This window comes from Planococcus citri, chromosome 2, assembly GCF_950023065.1.
Source record: "Planococcus citri chromosome 2, ihPlaCitr1.1, whole genome shotgun sequence".
NCBI lineage: Eukaryota > Metazoa > Arthropoda > Insecta > Hemiptera > Pseudococcidae > Planococcus > Planococcus citri.
The window spans coordinates 32,019,688-32,036,754 of record NC_088678.1 but is presented as its reverse complement, the minus strand read 5'-3'; the positions used below and the strand labels follow the sequence as shown (position 1 = coordinate 32,036,754).

The window sequence follows — 17,067 nt, the reverse complement described above, 5'->3', positions numbered from 1 at the left end:
TTACAAAATACATAATTATGTACATAGTAGGAAAAATGATTCAGTCACCGGGTTCCTTCCAATAAATTATTTACTTGGATTGTCAATTTGACATACCTAGGTCTTTATTCATTGAATCTAAAATTGTCTGTATTTGAAAAACTTCTTTAATTGGCCATGGAAATTTTCTCATCATAAACAACTTTTCGACTTGTTCTGATGATATTGGCCAACAGTAAGCATGTTTCAGACTGGAATCGGTGATTTGATTTGGTTGGTCGGACCAATTTTTGAAATCACATTTCATTTCATTGTATTTGCACTCTTTGTGGTCAGAAAATATTTCTTTATTTTTGGTATTTTTCAATACAATAAGTACTCCGGATTGGTCATGTTCATTGTAAAGAAACCAGTACCACGTATTCGATTTAATGTAATTAATTATCATACTTGGCTTTAAGTGAAACAAAGCCTCCGTAAAATCTACGCTTTTTTCAAATCCATAAAGTCTTGAAACATCCGTGTCAGCTTTAGTGTAAATTTTCAACTTTTGTTTCAATACCGAATCAACATAAGTTGAAGCTTTCAAAATTCCATTGTTAATTGCCTTTATTAATGGGAGAAATTCGGGGAATACGGGAGCCGAGTTGATGAGATGAGTCGTGGATTTTTTCCAGTATGGTAATGCCATGTGATCTTTCGGAACCATAGTGTAAATTTCCATGTTGAGGGTTTTTGATTCGTAGATTTCTTTTAAATCAACAAAAGTCAATTTGCTCACATTCAAGCGGAATGTTTCTGTTCTGAATTCGTTTAGCTGAATCGTATTTAGATCTTTGTATGGGTAATTTTTGTGCGAGATTAAGGCGGTGTTTAATACCTCGTGTCTTGTCCATAGCGTTTTTTTGTGCAGAAAATCGTAGCATATTTCATACATAACGTAGGGCTCTGGTTTAAAAGGAAGTGATTCTATGTTCTGAAAACATGTTTGGAATGAAATAATTCATAAGTTTAAATCAAAAGTACTGAACTATATAATATGCAGGTATACAAACATGAATAAATTTCAGTATCCTATGCATTAAAAGATATGTAGATTATAAATCAAGGTGAAGAAATGCTGAATATTTAATTTATTTATTCTTACCAAATAATGCATAAATGCCATACTAGCACCACAATTCTGCAAAAGAAATGAATAAATTACAGATATAATTCATGAAAAAGTCTGATTCACAGATGAAAGATACGTACATAGTATTCAGACCCAACTAATCTCTGATACTCTTCAGTGCCACAAATAATTGGGTTTCCATCAGAATCCATCTTATTTCCAAGCCATGGTTGAGGTTCCTTTACACACATTCGATTTTCCACAGGTTCATCCGAAGGTATTATAAATAGGCAACCTGTCGTGGCAGGAATCTCGTCTTTGAGTAATTGTAGTAAATCCTGCGACTTCTCATTAGCTTGCCTGATATCAGGACAAAGCTGAACTTCCTCTACGAATGGTTCTTCTGCTGCTAATTTCAGTTCTTTATTTTCTCCATTCGTATCGAGAAACCTGGTTGGCAATTTGTAGTTATAATCCCGCGGTGATCCTATGAAAGATGTTTCTTCTGAAGCTGTCACAATGAAAGGTGGATAGGTTGTGTGTGCTACAAATATAGGTATCAGAAAAAGTAAGTATAGGTTAGATTTGGCTCATTTTGATGAATCTATGAGAATTAATTTTAGTTGATTGAGAGATGTGTATGTTCGAATTCATTTTTTTATTCAAAAAAATAGCTGTCAAGTTCAATAAATATGTTTGCCATAATTACCTAGTTTGATGCAAGCGAACATGTAGCATAAAATCAAGATCAGAAGCGAAAGCAATTGAATCATTGTTCTTGGTCAAAAATATTACCACCAAACCTACCTAACTGATGTTCAGCAAAATTACAATTGTACCTTAGCTTGAAGTTCAGTTTCGAGTGAAAAAAGTATGGCTTGTATTTGATTTATGAATCAATGTCGTTTGTTATTCGGTTACGATGATGGCTGTGGAACACCAATCAGAAACCTTGTCTTATTTGTTTGTTTCAAAACACGCGCATCTGCATTAGATATTGAAACATTTTCGTAAAAAACCGCAATTTTGTGAAATTTATCGATGGTGGGTTTGAAGAAAATTTGAAATTTTTTCTTCGATGGACTGCGAACAAGTTGGTTCATTTTAACCAAGTATTAAAAATCGACACGAATTTTAAAATGTTATTTCAAGTTAACTAGCTTTAAAGAAGCAAAATGGTGTCAATATTTTTTAAGTAGGTAGGAGCTTACTGGGAGATGGCAAATTTTTGGGTACATTCTCTATTGAGAATAGAACGCTGATGGCTGGTTCTTACGTCGTAAAATTTTTGAACCAATCTATCACATAAGATACATTGTAGGAATTATATTTTTCTCAAAGGATTTTAAAATGCATTAGTTTTTCAGGAAAATTCAGTTAAGAGCACAAAAAACACTGTTGAACAAAATTAAACCATTGGACTTGAAAATGTTCCAAAATTTCATTTCAACTACGTTTCAATGTTTGGTTCAAAATTGACCTAATTAAGTATCAAGTTATAGAATTTACTTCAACTGTGAAAAATTTACGGATTCTTGCATAACTTGAGTTTGAATCAGGCCCATCTTCGTTGAATCTCTAAAATATTCTTTACTTGAAATGCTTCTTTAATTGGGAATTTTTCCATCATACTAAACAACTCTTGTACTTTTTCTAGCAATATTGCGCCACAGTAAGCTAGTAAGCATATTTCAGACTGGAATCAGTGATCAGATTTGGTTGGCAGGACCAATAATTTTTTAAATCACATTTTTAATAATTTCATATTATTTTGTAGTACGATTTACGTTTGTCTAATTCATATTTGTATTTATTTTTGTTTCAGGTAAGTAGGTACCTACGAATTTTCGTCTGATAGAAGCAAAACGTGTCTACCTATCTAATTCATGCCCATTGCTCACATATGAAAATAGGTACCTTAGTAAGTGAATCATTAATTATGGAGAAATTCTCCTTTGACTGGTAGGGTAAAGCAAATTCTGAAAGCGTATGTATGTATGTATGTATGTATTACACTTATTTTTGACGTTCTATAAAATTTTTAGTATGAACCTACATACTTACAATGTTATTGATGATTATTTTCTGTTATTTTATTGAAAAAAAAAACAAATAAAAAAAACGCGTGGATTCTTATTAGATACATGCTACATAATTAATTTATTTAAAAATTACTTAGGTACCTAATCGAATTTGCTTATTGATAAGAAAAAATGAATACCTCATGCATCCTTGAGCTTACTTACATGGGTACATCTACTTCATACTTTAAAATATAATTAAAAACTTCAGATGATCTGGTCTTTCATCGGATTTATTATTTCTTGAATATCAAGAGTTTTCCGAATCTCTAAATACGCTATCGAAAACAAATTTTCAGCTCTTTCTTGCGTTATTACACAGCAATAAGCATTCTTTAATACATTTTTATTAATCGAATCTGGATTTTCTGCCCAACTTTCGAAGTAACATGACAACATATCCTGCCTATCACACTCTTTCTTTTCTGGAAGAGCTTCTTTAGTATTATGCAGTACGATGAGAACTGCAGATTTGGTGCTTTCATTGTGGACAATTATATACCAAATACTAGGTCGAAATACCTCGGTTGATATTACTGGGAAAAAGGTTTTCATTAGTGGCTTGAGGAAAAGTGCTGACGACACTCTGTGTTTGTAAGTGTATATTGTCTCAGCTTTGGTATAAATTCTCAAAGTTTGATGGAATTTTCGATGTACGTGATTTGAAGCTAATAAAATTCCATTATGAATAGCTTTCATTAGTGGTATAAATTCGGGGAGTATGGGTGCAGAATTGATCATGTGATCGGTGGATTTTTTCCAATAGGGTAGGGCCATGTGCTCTTTGGGTACTAAAGGGTATATTTTCATATTGGTGTTGACTGATTCGTACTCATGTTTCATATCAGCGAAAGTTCTATCGTACACTCCCAAGCTAAATGTATCCGTGTTGAATGCTTTTAAATCAACTATGTCCAAGTCTTTGTGTGGGTAATCCTTATGTGTGAGTAGCACAGGAGTCAGGACCTTGTGTCTTGTCCATAACGTTTTTTTGCCTATGAAATCGTAGCATATTTCGTACATTTCATAAATTTCAGGTTGGAGCTGAAAGTCCTTTCTGTGCTGAAATGAACATACATATTTGATGTTAAGTCTTTGAAATATTGTAATTTTCATTCAAGTTTTAATTTTGAAGGCAGAGTAGCAATAGGTATATCATTATTTTTATTCTTACCGATGCGATTTCATCATATTCTTTGAAATAATTTTCCGTGCCACAATTCTTTTTGCAAAAAATACATGAGACATGATTAGTTCGTTAATAGTCATTCATTTAAGTAATGTACAACTGTGTACTTGAAAGATATTTACATAGTATTCAGCGCTAATCAATTCCTGTTCATCATTGATGCCACAAATGATTTCGTTTCTCTTCTCGTCTCGGTCTACAGCAAGCCCCGCCTTGGGTTCTTGGCTACATGTTTGCTGCTCGTTTTTGTCGAATTTGTTAACAAATAAACAACCTTTGGTGTCAGGTAACTTCTCATTAAGCGAGCGTAAAGTTTTTTGCAGAGATTCGTTGGTCGTTCTGAGTTCAGGACAGAGCGGAATTTCTATTAGATTTGACTTGTCTGTGGCAAAACTCAGTTCGTTGTATTCAGTATTTGAATATCTAGATGGTAATTGGAAATAAGCAGGCACATCTGTCGATACATTTTCTGGAGCTAGCAGTGTTATGAAAGGCGGGAATGTTTGGGCTGTTATTGAAAAAAAGAATGACGTTATTGCAGTTTTACCAAAGTATGCAGTTTCGCATTTCATTTTATGCAGCCTGTTTCATTGTAAGATGCATTAAAAATTAAATGTACTCGTACCTGAATCTTTGGGTTGGTCATCACCTTCATTGTTGGTGGCAACTGCTGAGTTTCCTATTGTAAAGTAGAAACAAGCAAAACGTGGATTTTAGATATCGCTGAAAACTGTTTAATAAATAAACCATGACTACGATACAAATCGGAAGTAGGTAAGTATGATCAGCTGGTCACAATTATTAATTACTTACCTTGCTTTATGGCATTGAAAACGCCAAGTGAAACAAGAATCAAACATTTAAAAAGTCTGCTCATAACTATGCTTAGAAAAAAGAATATATTATCGTCAAGCAGAATGCCTTATTCTATTCAATTCATCTACTCCCAACTTCAACAAGCTTGAGCTATAGAATTCAACTGTAAATGTAAAACTTCGCAAGCAGAACACAACTCACGCATACGTCAGCTGTGATGTCAAACAACTTCCAAAATTATGTCTGTTCACTTGCTATGGCGAATCATTCGAAATTTAACGATGTCTCTGTCTTGAATAATGTATACATACGTGTCGTATAATGTGTACTTAGGTGCATGTTTTTTTTTTTCAATGTAGGAGGTGCCTAGACCTTCCTACGACCTGACCAACATAATTTATTTGCTCACGTTTGGATAATGTCGTCTGAATTGAAAATGTTCTGTTTTCAGTGTTACAAATCTGAGATTTTCTGGGAGGGGGAATTTTCAAAATTTTGAAGCTTTTTTCTATTTTATTGATTTTTAAATAATTTTTTAAAAAAACATATCGTAAACTCGAAAATGTTTTCAATGTAAGTATGTACCTAGGGTACAGAGGCGAAACTAAGAGGAGGGGGATGTGGGAGATGACCCTCCCCTCCCAGTTTTCAAATCTTGAAAAAGTCGGCAAATTTGTTGACTTTGCCGCAAGAATCGACGAAGTCGATAAACTTTGAAAGTTTATAGTCTTAATACTAGGTACCTATAGAGACTTATTTACCAACTTTTTTGTTTCTGAATTTCTGTACCTCGAAGATATCTGTTCTAGGTAGAATATAGTCCAGGAAAAATAACATTCCATAGGGAAAAGTGAGGTAGAAAGCCGAATTTTGGTATACTGGTCCATTTTTATGTGCTGAACACGAATCCGATGAGTCCCCGCGCGTGCCTGGTGAGCGTTCTCCCCTATTGTGGATCTAAGCCCCCCCAAAATCAGTTTTTTCAATTTTCTCCCCCGCATTGCATTTTAGCGAGAAATAGGTGGTCGGACAAGAATCTACTTCAAATTTCCGATCTAGTGATATATCAATTGTCCTTCTACCCCCAAGGGGGGTGGAGCTAGAACCATTCAAATGAGAGGGGGTTTCTAAAAAGCCATGGGGGTATGGGAGGGGTGAAATGTCCCCCGAGAGCGTTCGAGTTGATACCAGCATGGAAGGTGGGTAGTGGGTATCATGGAGAAACTTCAGCGTGAAAAATTTCAGATCCACATCCTCTCCCCTTTTTGGGGGACCCCCTCTTTTCAGAAATTTCAATAACACTTTTCTCAGCCCCTTTTCAACCGAGTTTGAAAATTTTTCTGGAAGTTATGTATATTCATAGTAGGTACCCCCACAAAAAGTGTGTCTTAGGTATAGGGTTGGGGTAAAATGGGAATTTTGGGGAATAACTAAGTATTAATGAGTAGGATGTCTTTTTCTTATGATTCGATACCGCTGAGCATGAATATGACGTCAGATGTGTTGCTATGTTCATATAGCCCTCTCCAGCCCACTTCGCCCCCTCAAATTTTACTATTGTTAAAAAACATAAAATAAGTTTAAAACGTCATCTTGAGGGGTAAATATGAGTGGAGGGGGTTGAAAATTTTTGTGGGGATACCTACTATAAATATACATAACTTCCAGAAAAATTTTCAAAATCGGTTAAAATGGGGCTGAGAAAAGTGTTTTATTGAAATTTCAGAAAAGGGGGTGTCCCCCAAAAAGGGGATGTGGCGTGGATCTGAAATTTTTCAAGTGGAAGTTTCTCGATGGTACCCACCTTCCATGCTGGTATCAACTCGAACGCTCTCGGGGGACATTTCACCCCTCCCATGACCCAATAGCTTTTTAGAAACCCCCTCGCATTTGAATGGTTCTAGCTCCACCCCCTTGGGGGTAGAAGGAATGTTGATAAATCAATCGATCGGAAATTTGACGTAGATTCTTTTATCTAACCACATATTTCTCGCTAAATGCAATACGGGGGAGAAAATTGCAAAAAACTGATTTTGGGGGGGCTTAGATCCACAATAGGGGAGAACGCTCACCAGGCACGCGCGGGGACTCATCGGATTCGTGTTCAGCACATAAAAATGGACCAGTATACCAAAATTCAGCTTGCTACCTCACTTTTCCCTATGACCCCTTTTTTTAGTCTAAATTTTCCAGGACTACATGTCTTCCAGTAAGTCTATTAAGAGCATAAAAAAAAACACTGTTGAAAAAATTGAACCATTGGACTTGAAAATTTTCCAACATTTCATTTCAATTACGTTTCAATGTTTAGTTCAAAATTGATCTTCATTAAATTAATTATAGAATTTACTTCAACTGTGAAAAACTCACGGATTGTTGCATGAGTTTGAATCAGGCCCATCTTCGTTGAATCTCTAAAATATTCTTCACTTGAAATACTTCTTTAATTGGGAATTTTTCCATCATACTTGAACAACTCTTGGACTTTTTCTAGCAATATTGCGCCACAGTAAAGCATATATCAGACTGGAATCAGTGATCAGATTTGGTTGGCAGGACTAATTTTTGAAATCACATTTTTAATAATTTCATTGTCTTTACACTCTTTATTTTTTGAAAGTATGTTTGTGGTACCTATTGTTCAATACTATTAGTAGGTACTAATGATTTGTAAAATTTGTAGTAAGATTTATGTTTGTCTAATCCAAACTTGTATTTATTTTTGTTTCAGGTGAGTACGGATTTTCTTCTAAAAGTAACAAAATGTGTCTATCTACTTACGATATGCCCATGTATAAAAATATAGGTACTTACCTTAGTAAGTAAGTAAATCATCAATGACTTATGGAGGAATTTCCCTTTAGCTGGTAGGGTGAAGCAAATCCTTAAAGCGTACATACGGTATTACACTTATTTTTGAGGTTGTGTTTGATGATTATTTTTCTGTTATTTTATTGGGAACAAAAATAAAAAAACGAATCAAACTCTTTATTACATGCTGATTAATTTATTGAAAAATCACTTAATCGAATTTGCTTATTGATTAGAAAAAATGAATACCTCGTACATCCTTAAGCTTACTTACATATGTATATCTATCTCATACTTTAAAATATAATTAAAAACTTCAGATGATCTGGTCTTTCATAGGATTTATTATTTTTTGAATATCAAGAGTTTCCCGAATCTTTAAATACGCTATCGAAAACAAATTTTCAGCTCGTTCTTGCGTTATTACACAGCAATAAGCATTCTCTAGTATACCTTGATTAATCGAATCAGGATTTTCAACCCAACTTTTGAAGTTACATGACAGCATATCCTTCTCATCACACTCTTTCTTTGCTGGAAGAGCTTCTTTAGTATTATGCAGTACGATGAGAACTGCAGATTTGGTGCTTTCATTGTGGACAATTGTATACCAAATACTTGGTCGAAATACATCGGTCGATGTTATCGGGAAAAAGGATTTCATAAGTGGCTTGAGGTAAAGTGCTGACGACACGCTGTGTTTGTAAGTGTATATTGTCTCAGCTTTGGTATAAATTCTCAATGTTTGATGGAATTTTCGATGTACGTGATTTGAAGCTAATAAAATTCCATTATGAATAGCTTTCATTAGTGGTATAAATTCGGGAAGTATGGGTGCAGAATTGATCATGTGATCAGTGGATTTTTTCCAATAGGGTAGGGCCATGTGCTCTTTGGGTACTAAAGAGTATATTTTCATATTGGTGTTGACAGATTCGTACTCATATTTCATATCAGCGAAAGTTCTGTCATACATTGCCAAGCTAAATGTATCCGTGTTAAATTCTTTCAAATCAACTATGTCCAAGTCCTTGTGTGGGTAATTTTTATGTGTGAGTAGCTCAGGAGTCAGAATCCTGTGTCTTGTCCATACTGTTTTTCTGTTTATAAAATCGTAGCATATTTCGTACATACCATAAATTTCAGGTTGGAGATGAACTTCCCTTTCGTCCTGAAATAAACGTATTTGATGAGATTAAGTCTTCGAAACCTTGTAATTTTTATATACCTAACAGTTGATTTTGAAGACAAAGTAGCAATATAATCATTATTTTCATTCTTACTGGTTTTCTGGGGAGTGATGCGTATGCGTAATATTCTTTGAAATAATTTTCCGTGCCACAATTCTTTTTGCAAAAAATACATGAGACATGATTAGTTGGTTAATCATTTCATTCAAGTAATGTACGAGTACAACTGTGTACTTGAAAGGTATTTACATAGTATTCAGCGCTAATCAATTGTTGTTCATCATTGATGCCACAAATGATCTCGTTTCTATGCACGTCTCGCACTACTGCGAGCCCCGCCTTGGGTTCTTGGCTGCATGTTTGCTGCTCGTTTTTATCGAATTTGGTAACAAATAAACAACTTTTGGTATCAGGTATGTTCTCATTAAACGAGCGTAAAGCTACTTGTAGAGATTCGTTGGTCGTTCTGAGCTCAGGGCAAAGCGGAATTTCTATTAGATCTGACCTGTGTGTGGCGAAACTGAGTTCGTTGTATTCAGTATTTGAATATCTAGATGGTAATTGGAAATAAGCAGGCACATCTGTCGATACGTTTTCTGGAGCTAGCAGTGTTATGAAAGGCGGGAATGTTTGGGCTGTTATTGAAGAAAAGAATGACGTTATTGCAATTTTACCAAAGTATGCAGCTTCTCATTCCAATTATGCAGCCTGTTTCATTGTAAGATGCAACAAAAATCAAAAGTACTCGTACCTGAATCTTTGGGTTGGTCATCAGCTTCATTGTTGGTGACAACTGCTGAGTTTCCTATAGTAAAGTATGAACAAGCAAAACGTGGATTTTAGATATCGCTAAACACTGTTTATTAAATAAACCATGACTACGATACAAATCGGAAGTAGGAAAGTATGATCAGCTGATCACAATTATTACTTACCTTGTTTTATGGCATTGAAAACGCCAAGTAAAACAAAAATCAAACATTTAAAAAGTCTGCTCATTACTATGCTTAGAAAAACGAATATATTAACTTATCGACAAGCAGAATGCCTTATTCAATTCATCTGCTCTAAACTTCAACGAGCTTGATCTATAGCATTCAACTGTAAATGTAAAACTTCGCAAGCAGAACAAAATCCACGCATACGTAAGCTGTGATGTCAAAACAACTTCCAAAATTATGTCTGTGCACTTGCTATGGCGAATCATTCTAAATTTAACGATGTCTCTGTCTTGAATAATGTATACATACGTACATACGTACATACGTACATATAATGTGTACTTAGGTGCAAGGTTTTTTTTTTTGTAATGTATGAGTTACCTACCTAGTACCTCCTACCTAGACCAGACCAACATAATTATTTACACACGTCCTGATAATGTCGTAATTCTGGATTGAAAAAGTGTTCTGTTTTCAGTGATACAAATCTGAGATTTTTCATGCTACACATAGGTACAGACATTTTCTGTTGAAAAATTAAGCACCTGTGGAGTTTATACCTGGGAGGGAGGAATTTTCAAAATTTTGAAGATTTTTTCTATTTTATTGATTTTTAAATAATTTTTTGTGAAAACAAATCGTAAACTCGAAAATGTTTTCGATGTAAGTATGTACCTAGGTACAGAGGCGAAACTGAGAGGAGGGAAATGTGAGAGATGACCCTGACCCCCCCCCCCCTCCCAGTTGTCAAATCTTGAAAAAGTCAGCAAATTTGTTGACTTTGCCGAGAGACTCGACGAAGTCGACAAACTTTGAAAATTTATAGTCTTAATACCTATAGAGACTTATTTGCCAACTTTTTTGTTTCTGAATTTCTGCACCTCGAAGATATCTGTTCTAGGTAGAAGTAAAATGTCGAATGTAATGAAGAAATTGACCTTTTGTAAACAAATAATAATTTACTAAGTAGTTATTTGAATTCTAAATTTTGGAAAACTTCAGCCCTCGCATTGCTCAGGTCTGTTGAATTTTCTTTATAAAAATCAAACTTTCTGAAAATCTATTATTCAAACTAAAAAAAAAAAATGTTTGAATCCAAGTACTCCTCACATGGACAAAAAATTTTTTTTTTCTTTTCGAGTTACGAAATTTTGAGAGTTTTTCTCTCACTTTGTTTGGGTCCTTTTGCTTTTTTTCATTCAAATTTTTTAATTTTAAAGCCAAAAAATTCAACCTCCTACCATAATAAAAAATCGTTCTTTGAATTGGTAAAATAAGAAGTTTTAAAATGCTTTTGAAATGAAAAAAATTCTAAAATGAAAATTTCTTATAAGTTATGAATTATGATAGACTGTGGAATGTAAACTAGTTACGTAGGTACGTATCGAATGGCAAAGTTGTCTTCTGATCTTTTATTTCACATTTAAGAAACTCGCCTTTTTATTCGGTAAAATTGGTACGTATTTTTTTTTCTCATATCGATCGACAAATTTTTGGTAGACCCTCCCCCTCCTCCCTCCCAAGAAAATGCTTAGTTTCGTTCATACTTAGGTATTTATTTAGTGGAATAAATTACCTATCTAATATTGTTTGAAAAGTGATTGATTTAACTGACATTTGATCAATCAAAATTCTGATAGTCGCCCATATGTAATCTATAAAATTAGAGAATTTCAAAAAGAGCAAAAAACTGAGCACTCATTTTAGCCATGTAATGCTCTGAACTTGGATTTTAAGAACATAAAATCATGTTCTATTTGCCAATTTACCATTTAACTGTAAAATATTTGTAGTCTGATAGAAATAAGATGAGATTTCTTCTCGCTCTATAAACGTAGGGTTTTGTCTCGGAAAACTAATTTCCAATAATTTTTTTTTTGTACACTTGAAGCATTTTTGTCAAATTTTTGAAAATCCAAAATGGGTCATTTTCGGTGAGTTATGCTTTGAAAACAAAATGTTATTCTATGAAAATGATGAAAATTAATCTTGAAGTCAATATATGAACTCCCCTGAACCGAATTTCACCGTTTCCTGTGCATTCTGTTAAAACTTTTCCAAAAAGCATAGAAATTGATTTGGATTTATCCTGTCTAAAATCATCCCCTCTTCCCAAATTCGCCAAGCCATTCTAGAGCCTCCGGCGGGATTTTCGATTTCTACGGAACTTTAAAATTTTACTTCTGGGAGCCTTCAAAGCTTCTTCAGTGTTCGGGTCGAGCCACCCGCTGGCGTTAGTTAGCGGACGTTCTCAGTTGCTTACGCAAAAATTGAAAGATGAATTTATCTACAAAGGTAAGTAAGTACATACTATGGCAGGTATTCAGAAAATCGCTGATCTAATAAAAATAGTCATACTCATGACTTTAAAACAAAATTTTCAGACAACTCATTATATTGTGTACTATTAATTTATTGAAAGAAAAAACAGGATTTTTTTTACATATTTCAACATATAAAACGTTTAGGTAGGTATTTATTATGTACGTTGTAGGTAAGTATTGAATTTTTGTAAATTTTTTATGGGTGGTAATTTTCAACATACAGACGATTCATGTTGTAGTCATTCTGATTCCTCTTTTGAATTTTGAACTCTTGTTGATATTTTTTTCTCTAACTCATCCACGACTGTTTTGAACAATAATTTATGTTTTTCTAAACTTATTACTTCTTGTAAATTGAGGTTTTTCTGTATGCTCAGTTTTATCTTCCAATTAATTGAAAATAATTTTTTTAATTTTTCTTGATTGATTGGGCAGCAATACGCGTACTTCAGATCATTTTCATTAATCGAACCTGGGTCTTCAGCCCAACTTTTGATATCACATAGCATCATTTTGTCATCACATTCTTTCGTTGCCGGAAGAGCTTCTTTAGTGTTATGCAGTACAATGAGAATTCCAGATTGGTCATCTTCATTAAGAACAGCTATGTACCACATAGTCGGTCTAAATACATCAGTGGATGTTTCTGGCATTATAGATGCTATCATCGGTTTGAGGTTTAATGCTGACGTAACATTATGCTTAATCGAATTTACCGTGTCAGCTTTGGTGAACATTGTCAAGATTTGATGGGATTCTCGAAGATAGTAATTCGAAGCCAATAAAATTCCACGATGAATAGTTTTCATTAGTGGTATGAATTTGGGAAGAATGGGTCCTGAATTGATCATATGATCGATCGATTTTTTCCAGTAGGGCAACGCCATGTGATCTTTGGGCACTAAAGGGTATATTTCCATATTTGGGTATAATGGATCCGTTTTATTATTAGGAATAATTGGTTCATACGGTTGTTTCATTTTGACAAAGGTGCCAAGATCCAATTCCAAGTCGAAAGTTTCTGTGCTGAATTCTGCCAATGAAACTGTGTTCAAGTCCTTATGCGGATAATCTTTATGTGTGAGTAGCTTTGGTCCTAGGACTTGATGTCTTGTCCACACTGTTTTTTTGTTTTTGAAATCAAAACATATTTCAAACATTATATAAAAGTTCATTAGAAAAGGTGGTATTTCTTGACTCTGATTCTAAAACACATTATATTCGATATGAAGTTCTCTGAAAATTGCATTAGGTAAACCATATTTTTATGATGAAAGTTGAGCTAATGCTTACTGCTTCTATGATGGCCTTTGCTTTTTGGGCATATTCTATGAAATGCTCTTCAGTGCCACAATTCTGAAAAGCAAAATGAATGCATGAGACATAATTTTTAATACCTACATTGCTTTATTAACTGCATCTTCTGCGGCATTTAGTAAAAGAGGTTTACGTAGTATTCTGCATTGATTAATCGCTGCGTATTGTGGGTGCCACAAACGAACTCTGTTCCTGTTGTTTCTAGCGGTATTGTGAGCCATGGTGTTGGTTCTTTTTCACACATTTGCTTTTCGTTTTCCTGGAACTTGGCGACAAATAAACAACGTTTGGTGCTAGGTATGAGACCATGAAGTAAATGTAAATCTTCTTGCAGAGATTCATCTATTGATCTGGGATCAGGACATAGCGAAATTTCCTCAAGATCTGGTTTATCACCAGCCAAGCTCAATCCTTTGTCAGTGTTTGTATAGCTGGATGGTATGATGAAATCACCTGGTTTTGTAGACGACTTTTCGCGATCCAGTAAAACCATGAAAGGTGGATAGTTTGGTTCTGTTATGTGCAAGTGGAAAAGCGCATTATTCCAATGTACTTACTACCTTACCTATTTAGAAAAAGCGAGATACTCGTAACTTTAATGAGCTGCACATTTGCAAATTAATTATAATATATGTACCTGAATCTTGGGGCTGGTCGTCTTCTTTTGTGGGTGTAGTAACTTCTGAATTTCCTGTAAAATGTTTACCAAGCAAGCAATAAGTATTTAGATATTGCTGAAACTTTATTCAATACCATTTTATTGCATTTTTCAAAAGTTGCTCAATTTTATCTCCCTTTGATTCTTCTACCAAAACTTTTTTGCTGGGATGATGTTCCTGAGGGGAACAGATAAACCTCCAAACGAGTGGAATTTTCGAAAAAAAATTTTGATTCGCTCCAACTCTCACCCAATTTGTTTCAAGAGAAAAAGTTCCATGTCTAAAATAAATGTCAAATTTGGGATCGATCTTAGACATTACGTCAAAATCTAAGACCATTTTGAACCATTCAACCTTTGATTAAAAAACTCGAAAGAGGCTCAACTCATCTTAGCAAAGGAAGTATGTACTTAATTTGAAATAATTACCTTGTTTGATGAATATGGAAGCACAGCATAAGACCAAAACCAAAGAAAATTGTCCCATTTTTAAAACGTGGTTACGAACGTGAATTTCTTTCTTCGATGAATTGATAACTTAAGTGTTCTACCCGTATCTTGGTAATATCTGCTACAGGTACCTACAAAAAAAGTACATAAATCATAGGAATAGTCGCGTTAGTAAACAAAAAGATTACATCACCTCGAAAAAATTTTATAGTATGATACGTAGTACCTACATTAATCCATTGTAATAATTCAATATCATATCATGAAACATTAACGTTTTGACGTCGTGTCGAGTTTTTGATGGGTGCTTCATGAGAATACAAAAACGTTCTGCGTAAATGTTCGTTGCACGTCCTTGAGAAATAATAATGCAAATGTGGCGAATTCAACCATTGTCGTTGTTAGAGGAGTAGTCTCCATAAGGCCATTTTTTGGGCCCAAACAGTTATCGAATTGACCACTCCCAAATGCAAATCCCTGGTTAGTTAACCCAAAATGACCATTTCTTGGGCTCCATTTTTTTTGAACTCCAGGGGTTCCCAAAGTTGCGAATAAAATATAATTTTAGGAATCACTGATTATTATTTTCAAAAACTTTTTTAGCATAGAATATCTGTTTGAGGTGATTTTCATATTTTCAACCCTCAAAGGCAGAAATTAGGGGGTTTCATTTTCAGAAAATTTTGGAACCGCAATTTTGAACGTACTCTTTTAAACCCCGTTAAAAAGTTTTTTACAGTTATTAGTATCTGCAGATAGACCTTCATCCCACCAAATTTTGATCTCAATAAAATTTTGCACTGGTGCTCAAAAATCTAATTTTTCGAATTTTTTCGTAATTTCAAACTTTTGGGAACCTCTGGAAAACAAGAAAACTTTGATTTGCGCCAAACGTAACTTTTTGAGGTACACATAAATGTATTCAATTGCCTAAATGAAAAAGTTTAATTAAGCTCCCTGTATATATTCGTAATTTTGAACCCTTTTTTGAGCCTCTCACTTTAGACACCCCTAAAAAGACGTTCGTGCATATTTTTTCAAAATAAATTGAAGAATTTACATTATTTTGAGACACGCTAGCGAGTACTCGATAATTTTTCATTTGGTTTTTCCTGTAACTTTCATAATTAAGCTAGGTAGGTATTTTGGGTCAAATTCTGAGATTTTACTCTTTGAAAAAACGTCAAAATCACGTTTTCACGATTTCAACGAAGTAAAATCTCAGAATTTGACCCAAAATAGCTCAATTATGAAAGTTACAGGAAAAATTAAACAGATATATTTTACGCTAAAAAAGATTTTGAAAGGTTCCTAAAATTCTTTTTCTAATATTCACAACTTTGGGAACCTCTGGAGCCCAAAAAATGGTTCATTTTGGAATTCTATTGAAATTTGAAAAATATTAATTTTTTTGACAGGTCACGTTGCGTGAAAGATGCAGAAAAAAACATCAATTTAAAAGGAATAAAGTTGATATTTTTGGACCAAAATTATGGTTTTTATTGGTTTGACTGCTTAGTGGTCTAAATGTAGGATTTTTTCGCCAATTTTACAAATTACTACCTACCTTTACTGAAAGTATGTATTCGAAAAAAATGTCAATGAAAATTAAAGAGGTTTCAACTTGAATGCAGTGCTTTTGAAAAATACATTTATTGTGGTTACGTATTTTACATTTCCTTAATAATATTTTTGAAATTATCGGGGCAAAACAATATACTTAAGTATCTATACCCACTTGGGCTTTTTAATTTTTCATAATTCAAAACTATGACCCTGACTCATATCCATCAGCATCGTTATCATCATCATGAAGGTCTGCTTTAGATTGTGTAAATTTCTCTGAATTTATTAGTTTTTGAATATCGAGGCTTTTCCGAATCTGCAAATCAGTTGTTGAAAAGAGAGTTTCAAATCTTTCTTCCGTTATTGGACAACAATAAGCATGATCTAGATTATCTTGAGTAATTGAATGTGGATCTTCAGACCAACTTTTAAAATCACATGACATTTCTTTGATGTCACATTCCTTCTCTTCTGGAAGATCTTCTCTAGTGTTATGCAATACAATGAGAACTGCATGCATGACACGATAGTTGTAAACCATTATGTACCACATACATGGTCTGAATACATCAGCTGATGTTTCTGGTATCAAGTGATTCATCGCAGATTTAAGGTAAAATGCTGACGAAAC

The 17,067-nt window shown here is 34.0% G+C and overlaps 3 protein-coding genes across 3 annotated transcripts; all 3 read right to left on the bottom strand.

Annotated features, from left to right (window-relative positions):
- Positions 1-3,120: 3,120 nt before the first annotated feature.
- On the bottom strand, positions 3,121-5,050 carry LOC135833690 (uncharacterized). The gene is made up of 4 exons (XM_065347452.1): positions 4,989-5,050; positions 4,486-4,871; positions 4,349-4,396; positions 3,121-4,236 (listed from the first exon to the last, which is right to left on the bottom strand). Exon 4 carries the CDS (start codon positions 4,195-4,197, stop codon positions 3,382-3,384), a length of 816 nt encoding a protein of 271 aa, XP_065203524.1. The 5' UTR covers positions 4,198-4,236; positions 4,349-4,396; positions 4,486-4,871; positions 4,989-5,050; the 3' UTR covers positions 3,121-3,381.
- Positions 5,051-8,161: 3,111 nt separating this feature from the next.
- Positions 8,162-10,253, bottom strand: LOC135833689 (uncharacterized). Its single transcript, XM_065347451.1, has 5 exons — positions 10,116-10,253; positions 9,932-9,985; positions 9,430-9,815; positions 9,274-9,336; positions 8,162-9,161 (listed from the first exon to the last, which is right to left on the bottom strand). Exons 1-5 carry the CDS (start codon positions 10,177-10,179, stop codon positions 8,307-8,309), a joined length of 1,422 nt encoding a protein of 473 aa, XP_065203523.1. The 5' UTR covers positions 10,180-10,253; the 3' UTR covers positions 8,162-8,306.
- Positions 10,254-12,547: 2,294 nt separating this feature from the next.
- Positions 12,548-14,988, bottom strand: LOC135833688 (uncharacterized). Its single transcript, XM_065347450.1, has 5 exons — positions 14,850-14,988; positions 14,400-14,453; positions 13,896-14,275; positions 13,739-13,801; positions 12,548-13,650 (listed from the first exon to the last, which is right to left on the bottom strand). The coding sequence occupies exons 1-5, from the start codon at positions 14,905-14,907 to the stop codon at positions 12,685-12,687; spliced, it is 1,521 nt and encodes a 506-aa protein (XP_065203522.1). The 5' UTR covers positions 14,908-14,988; the 3' UTR covers positions 12,548-12,684.
- Between the last annotated feature and the right edge of the window lie 2,079 nt (positions 14,989-17,067).